The sequence below is a fragment of the Sipha flava genome, unplaced genomic scaffold (genome assembly GCF_003268045.1).
Source record: "Sipha flava isolate LNK unplaced genomic scaffold, YSA_version1 337_pilon_pilon, whole genome shotgun sequence".
NCBI classification, from domain to species: Eukaryota; Metazoa; Arthropoda; class Insecta; order Hemiptera; family Aphididae; genus Sipha; species Sipha flava.
Genome location: NW_020273028.1, coordinates 62,622 through 71,375, shown reverse-complemented (window position 1 = coordinate 71,375; position 8,754 = coordinate 62,622). Strand labels below are relative to the sequence as shown.

Genomic DNA, 8,754 nt, shown 5'->3' with positions numbered 1-8,754 from the left:
TTTAATCTAATATTGATAGGTACAAGTTTTGATTCGCACGACTAAAAATCGCCTAAACTCTAATTTAAGGGAGGAATGAGATTTTTTATAATTTATCAGAAGGCATAGGACAACAAAAGGTTGGGAACCACTGTTCTAAAACGTCTATGCAACTCAACTGAATAAAATACAACACATACATTTTTTGAAATTTTTTGTATATATTTTTTTTCATACTATTAATTTATGGTATAACAAATCCAAACTAAATATTATATTTTATAAATTGACGTATCAACGGTGTTTACGTATAGTTTCTATGACGGTATGACGTACAAATAATTTGTACAATTCATGATTCGTAAAATTGTATGCTGAACATGGCACGGATGAATTAACGATGTGATCTACTTTCTTTTTCTGTAATGAGATCTGTAACGGTATAAATAAATTATAATTATAATTTGTTTTAAGGTCAATAAAATACTGATAGTAGATATAAAATACAATCGTGATGGAACGGTGGTGGATATAATGTAATTAAATTCTCGTTAGTAATGTTAAAATTGTCATATATGTGTAATATCCAAATAAAACATAACGATGGAAAAATGAAGGAGCGGAAAAAGTTATGACAAAGATTATACTATATACTGAGTATAAAATACATGTCTTGCATCGGTTCAATAATTTACAAACGAGAGCAAATGTGTTACAATTTTTTTTTATTCTTATTTTATTTTTCATATCCAATTACTACAATCTTAATATGTAGACATTTAGTAGCAGTGTTTAAAGGAGGGAGGGTAGAACGGAAAAGGACGGAGCCTCCCTTCTTATTTAAGGTAAGATTATGCGTCCCCTTTAATTTAAGTTTCCAAAGTCCGGAGGGGGGGGGGTGCTAAACGGCGTTAGTAATTACACATAAAGTATAAACTATATAATTAGATGAAATGTATTATTGATTAATAAGTTAGATTAAGTGGAAGAAAAAGTTGAGACTTATTTTTATTTATTTTCTTTTTATTAAAAGAAACAGAAATATTTACAATCTGTATTCAAATGATACAACATGTAAATTTTAGAATATGTACAAGATATGGTGGCATGATATATAATGAAGCATCCAATGACACTACTTTAATTTTGTTTCTTTTGTTTTTTATGTTTTTTTTTTTTAGCTAATTAATTATGTAAGTAAATCGCGAGATCATTTGTGTTTGAGACGGTGAGAGGAAACGTCAGGAATAGTGATAGACGAGAGATTAGAAATTATTGGGTTAGGATGGTTGTGTGTGTGTACGTGGAAGTTAGAATAATAAATGTAGGCATGAGTTGGAACAGTGCAGATATTAAGAACGTTATGTAAGGTAAGGTCACTAATATACCACGGAGATTTAGTTAATATCCTTAAATTGACTGAAATGTTTGAAAAATATTGGCAGAGCCCCAAAATTGAATACCATATGTCATAGCTGGGCGAATAATTTGTTTGTTTATTAATAATTTGTTGAGGAATGAAATGTTAGATCTGAAAAGATGTCTACATTTATGTAGCTTGAGATTTAAGGATTTTCTCTTGATTTTTATGTGTGTTGCCAAGGTTAGCCTTTTATCGAGACTTCGAAGAAAAAATATTCAGGATGAAATAATATATTACAATATGTAAGAAATAAATATAAGATAATATTCTCGTGATTGTGAGTTAATTTAACAGACGCTGTGTCTAATTTTAGACAGATACTCATACTCGGAAACTCGTGTAAATTACAATTAACAGTTTAACACGTACACGGACCGTCAGTGTACGATATAAACATTGAATGCCTACCCAGTACCCGACATTCGTGTATTCGACAACACATATGTTATTACTCTAATGGATGTTCTAAAACTTAAGTGATATGTGATAGATAGCAGTAAATAATGATTGTCTTCTTCTTCTCCCTCGTCTTCTTCCCAACTATTTGGGGTCGATCACCTTTGTTCTAAGCCTCCACTCGTCTCGATTTTCTACATCCACTACGCACACACCAACTCTCATATAGTTCATTCTCAATCGAATCTATCCATCTTTTTTTTCGTCTTCCTTTTCTTATTTTCCTTTCAATGTTCATTGGTTAACCACTCTTACTGCTTTTGTTTCCTCTCACCTCATCACATGTCCAAATAATTATTATTGTTTTATTTTAGTTATTTTTACGTATTATATTTTTTTTTTTTTTGTGAAATTTTAGTTTAATTTTATGAATTTAATAAATATGATCGTTTTTACTGACAAAAACACATATTTTAAAATATGAGAAATATATATATAATATTCTCTATTGCCCAAAATATGCTGAAATAAGTAAAATAAATATTTTTTCTACAAACTTAAATGAATAACTCCAGTAAATAAATATAAAAATAAAAATAAAAGTTAGCTTTTAGTTTTATAAAAATATATATATTTATTTAGTTGGTCATAATACATACATTTTATTATTAGGCGCATATTGTTATATACTGGTACCGCATACTGTTTTATTAACTTTAAAAATTAACAACCACAAAACTGGCTAACCTATAATTCACACACCTAGATTAAAACTGTAACAATTCAAAAACAACTTTCTTTGAAACTGAAATTGTAATGGTTTTTTTTTTTTTTTTTTTGGTAGTGATCATGAAACAGTCATTCAATAAAAAGTACTTAAAGCGCTATATTTTGGAAGGTAATCAAAATAGATTTAATCTTCTCCCTAAATTATGCCATTCGTATTAGTAGTAGTATATAATACGCGTGTTAGCATAAAAGTATCGATAGGTTCGTAAGCACGGTACCATACGTTCTAAAACAAGTCATGTGGTTATAACATAAATTGCTGATCCAGGACAAAAACATATTGGCAAAATATAATTATAATATGTAATTTCACACGTACTCTTTTTCGACGCACGTCAGCGACGATTCGTCGACCACACTATCTTCGCCGCAGCTAATTAACCTGGGATGGCCGTTCACGCACGTGATAAGCCTGTGCGGGTCTCCGGGCAGAGCGAATCTTGGGTACGGTTCGAATTTGGCCGAGACCGAGTGAGGGTCAATCTTGTCCGGGCAGTTGAATCCAATTACATCTGTAAAAAACGTGACGTGTTGTAATAAAATGAATACGGGCTATACGAGAATGTACTCTTTCGGTGGTTGTATACTAATACATTAAATTGTTTCGGTCGTGTTACATGACCGTGTGCCATTAATTATTAAAAACGAAAAAAAACTCTTAGCATATAGAAACCGAACTGCTGACCTGCAGGATTACATCCGACCTCAACCAGCTCATCCGGCCAATTGCACTTCTTGATCCTGTCGTCGTAAGCCAAACCTGGTTCGCAGGGCAGAACGTATGCGGAGCCGTGTTCACATTTCACGTAGTTGGTGCTGCAAGCAGAGCCGTCTGAATACAAACCAAACTGGTATTCGCATCCCGGGGAACTGATCGCCACAACTGTGGAATGAAAAAAATGCATACAATACTTACGAAACATATTTAATAAAAAGTAATAAGACAAACATGAGTGGAACAGGAAGTTCGAAAACGTCACGAAGTTAAAATATTATTTAGATGTTATATGCAGCGTTTCTAGTGAATAAAAAGTGTGTGTGTGTTTGTGTTATTATAATTTTCTGGAAAATTTGTTGTTGAATAAGACACTAATTTTTGAAAGGTATGGTGTGATATGGGAAATATTTATGTTACAGCGTGTGCGAACGTTGACATTTATTTTGTTCGACAAAATACCGTTAAAAAAAATAAAACGGGTCGAGAATTCTTGATACGATGTATATTATTACGTAAAGCAATACACGGTTTTGAAAAAAGAAAACGCCTTAGAAATAATAATTTGAAATTATTCACAAATCGTTTGATCGAATAGAGTTATCAAGGTCGTCATAATATCGATTATATCCTAGTTCAAAAATATAATTAAATATTTATTTTGTTTCTATAAGACGTGTCCAGTTGGCAGTTAGAATTGAATTTATTACAATTCTGGCTAGTAAACATTTACTAATTATACACAGATATTTACATAAATAATGTACTCGCCATACGCGCATATATTTCAATATACTCCAAATTACTTAATGACATGTTTTGACGATGTTTATAGAGGATTTTTATTGGATCACGAGACATGAGCTTTCGAAAAACCTTGAAATGACTCGAAACAGGAATGATTCAATAATGTTATAACGATATCATTAATACCAATACCGATTTATGGTACCTCCAATGTCCATTTGACGTATTAATAGTGGTAAATCGTATATTATAGACTAAAAATACTGATACATCCTGCCATAAAGAAAAATGAAAAAAAAAAAAAACGAATATGTTGACATACGTTCGGCTTTGCGGCTTCCGCAGTCGACGGCCCAGTGATAGTTGCAGTGGTGATAAGCGGCTCCTTTTCCGTCGTATAGCAAACCGTTTCCGCATTGTTCCAGTGTCAACGTTCCATTGGTGCACAGATAGAACTGGTCGCAGTAGTCGGGGTGCGGGTACGTCTGTTCACCGTGTTTTTCCGGGCATTGCGACGCTTGTTCTGAGCTGTATCCTTGACAATGGATCACTGAAAAAGCACGCAATACACAATATAGAGTTAATGGTTGTCAGTGGCAGGTTTAACATGGTGACGTAGTGAAAAATTTTAAGATAAATACTAATGAATGATATTTTTCAATTAATATTAAATCAATTGAGTAATTTTTTAACTCTGTAATGGGCTTCAAACCTTAAAATATTGACGTTTCCCTTAATTCCACCGCTGTCAGTTATTACGTAGGTGGATCCGATAGTACGTAAAAGAATATTCGAAGACTACAACTGTCCAATATGCTTGTTATTGTGGTTAAGTGATAATAATACTTTGCAACAATTTAAATCTATGTACCATATTTCGTTAGATGCAGGCGTGCAAAACCATTTTTTCCATTCGAGCTAAAATTCGTTTTTTTAGATCACCCTCCCAACCACTTTTGGTTCCCTGTTGGTAAACATGACTATCATCTTATTGAAGTTAACATAATATATTAATACTGGTAAATATATAATAAAGAACCATGAAATAATAATAAAACAGTAGTATACTTATCTTTAAAAACCTTCTACCTATCTATTGGATTTTCAAGAGCGGCTAACATGAACTATGTCTATTATTACGCGTTTGTGATATTGAAAATAATAATATTACGTATAGTCTTGTACGAGGGCGGGCAGAAATATTATCATACGAAACGGATGACTCATATTTTTAAGGGAGGTGTATCCGACGAGGCGTGTATGATGTACACTTACAAATCCTAACCTAGTGGCCTGGTGCCATGTTATCGCTTGGATATAGTTTATTACAGATGAATATATGAAAGATAATATAATAATATATAATTTGAAAATTCTAACCAAAGATTGTTTTGCTGGTTTAATCGATAGTCATTTCAAAAGACAAACGTGTAGCGATAGGGGTAGAGTACCATGATGATTGGCACCAGTGGCGTATATAGGAATTAATTTCGGGGGGGGGGGGGGGGGTTATGAAAAAATATATACTAAATGAAGGTTATAAATTAACTTATTTTTAATAACTATGAAAATTAGAATACATAAATTTAATTACAGGACAAAGTCTAATTTTCGAGGTAGATTTGCAAAATTATTTATCACTTCTTCAGTGTTTATTGAAATACTTCGATGAATTGACATGAGATAAACCTGTTAGTCGATTTTCGCTTGTACTATTTCTCAAGCACGACTTCAATCTTTTCAATATCGAAAACGATCTTTCTGATGACGCTGTTGAGACTGGTAAAGTTACTAATATTGACATTAAGCACCATATATTTGGAAAAAAATCAACGGATAGTTTATTCAAAGTATCAATAGCAGATTTGGATTTCTGACAAACCACGGAACATTTGCAATTATTCTGAGGACTTTGTTTTGGACAATTTGCATTTATTTTGATGTGCGAGGATGCACAATTACTCCATACCGGGCAAGCGTAGGTAAGAATTGGGCGTATAATTTGCTTAAAAATTAGGAGAGAGCATTTTTTTCCCATACTAGACAGTTTGGTTTTAATTAATACATAGATTAAAGAAATGCACACGTGGGTCGTACTAACCATAAATTTCGGGGGGGGGGGGTTGAAACCCCCCTATATACGTCACTGATTGGCACGCGTGTTATGTGGCAAAAGAACCGTAAAGCCTGTAGGGCGCGAAAACTATTCGATTTGTACCTACATAGAAACTACGCCGTTTTACGACGAGTGTGGCGAATAGATCGGTAAAAATGCCCAGTAAATATAGCCCAGATATTAATAGTTTCGAACGATTATTGTTATGGTGAATACATTTCCGCTGTAATCGGTGACGTTTAAAACGATTTCTAACGCCAGTCGGTGTAACGTGTGTATACGTATCGACATTGTATTAATTGCGACTTTCATTAAACATGATAAATTATGCAAACCTTATAAGTACGCACACTTAAACACTCATATACATATATTATCGTATTGACCGACGTGTTAATGATAAGTCGTTCGATCTGTACACTTTAATGATCGCAAATTGTTATCGTCACCGCGCGACAGTACATATACACACATATGTGAATACATAAGATTACCCTCGCACTGCAGGCACACCCAGGTGTGTATACTACTATAACGTGTTGAATTATGTTTTTTCTTCTTTCCGTCTCTCTCGTTCAAACCCGTTTACCGCAACCGCGGTCGCAGCGCTGGGGAGGAACACGAACCCAATTCGACCGGCGATCGTGCGACTGCAACTTTCACTCGAGCGAAAACATACACACGCTCGCATGGGCTGTTGTTGGGTTATTTTTATTATTATGACTATTTTGTGATTGCGTTCCTTGGGCTAGTTGTGTCGGCAATTTACGAACGCCTCGGGCGAACGGTTTTGTTCCAATCTGTCATAACGCGTCCGAAACGCCTAATGAATACGCTCGCATACAGGTCTCCGGCAAACGGTCGTTGCATAACTCGAACAGAATAATAATAATAATAATGTGTTTCTGATGCAATGCCCATACAAAATAATAATGTTATATTCTTTGGAGCGTTATGCGCGTTGTATTATTACGTTCCCGTGCACGAATATTATACACATATATATATATATATATATTTAATTTTTTATTATTATTACATCTATCGAAGTCGTATGAGCAACAAATCCACCACCTATTTTTACTCAACGTACCGGATAGGCGACGTTCAGCCTACCGAGGACTTATAGGAACGGTACTGGTCCGAAATAAAAGACTTCCGAGTTGTCTTTATAATACAATACATCGATAACAATAAACGTTCCTCTGTTTTATGATCCATTTTTAATATCATACATTTATTTAACCCAAGACAAAGTTTTTTTCTTTTTTCAATGCATTTGCTACGTATTCGGTAGCATCTGTACAACACTCGAACGTTTAACGGCCGAACCCGAGTCCGAACGGTGACTATGCAATCGAGTTGTTGGTACCAACTATTTGGAGACTTGTTTTCAAACACGACTCGAATTAAGATCTTTTCTGATAAATTACATTGCTCGGATGACGGATAGATAAAATGTAACGTGCGATTGATATTGGGAAGATGTGAATGGCTTTTATTATTATTGGCTGAAATATTTCAGGGGCGCCAGTAGAGTTGGTGATTTAATCACGTATGGGTTAGTTTTTGGTGTACGAGTGAGAAATAAAGGAAAAGATTATCGTTTACGAGTAAATATTTATAAAACGTTAGTTGGGTCAACACATTTTGATGTACGTCCGATAAGAGGACGGGACATCGGTAAAATGTTGACACTGGATTGAAAAATGTTTAGGCTGGCCACCGAAAACGATCTTACATTTTTTTTTCGATGTTCTGCACCGCGATGATGGTATTTACAACATGTTAAGACCTAAGCCCGATTTGGTGCGTAAGTATTTCCACAATGTTAACAGGCATTCCACTGCAAACGTATCTCGTTACGAAAAGTGTATAAATATTCAAGATAACGCGTGTCGTACGTGATGTGCGAGTCTTGTTTTATTATATTTTCCCGCTGCTTGTCGCGCCGCGTGGAGTAGAGAATCACGAACATTTTTCTAGCAATTGCGCATCGTATAACGCGAACAACAATGATCATTTGAAAACCGCGTTCACGCACCGCGTGTTACGACAGTATGCGTACTGCATTAATTACAATTATAAGGAAAATAAATACACGTACTTGTTGCTTGGAGCAGGAGCACTGCGGAAAACGTCCAAAAGACGTTCATCGTGATCCGTGCGGTGTAACTTCTGGAAAATACCGCGCGTTCAAAAATCCAACCTGTCAGACAATCGGCGACTTCTGGTACACTGTGTGTAGTGGTATAGTACGTGATACGTAAAATAATAGTAAAAAAAGAATAATAAAACGCACGTGACAAATGTTATATGTTATAACTACGCGCCTTTCACCAACAGCGCTCCAATCAAATCCCCAATCCGCCGTACCGTTCCGAACCGAATGATCTTGAACCACTCCGCTGTTAGGCTGTGAATATATACGCTGCACGGCTTCGCGCACTAGTCTCGCTACGACTCGTTTTCATCGTCCGTGGCACTTTCGCACTTTGTAGGTAGTTTTTCCAACTCGTATACAATCATTACAAATTATTCGCGTTCAACGCGTGCATTGCGTATTCAAATTCAAAATGTGCGTTTTTT

General features: G+C 34.9%; 1 protein-coding gene across 1 annotated transcript; it reads right to left on the bottom strand.

Moving 5' to 3' along the window:
• Window positions 1-203: 203 nt before the first annotated feature.
• On the bottom strand, window positions 204-8,496 carry LOC112687224 (protein obstructor-E). Its single transcript, XM_025559813.1, has 5 exons — window positions 8,273-8,496; window positions 4,372-4,599; window positions 3,273-3,470; window positions 2,907-3,099; window positions 204-411 (listed from the first exon to the last, which is right to left on the bottom strand). The coding sequence occupies exons 1-5, from the start codon at window positions 8,319-8,321 to the stop codon at window positions 387-389; spliced, it is 693 nt and encodes a 230-aa protein (XP_025415598.1). The 5' UTR covers window positions 8,322-8,496; the 3' UTR covers window positions 204-386.
• Between the last annotated feature and the right edge of the window lie 258 nt (window positions 8,497-8,754).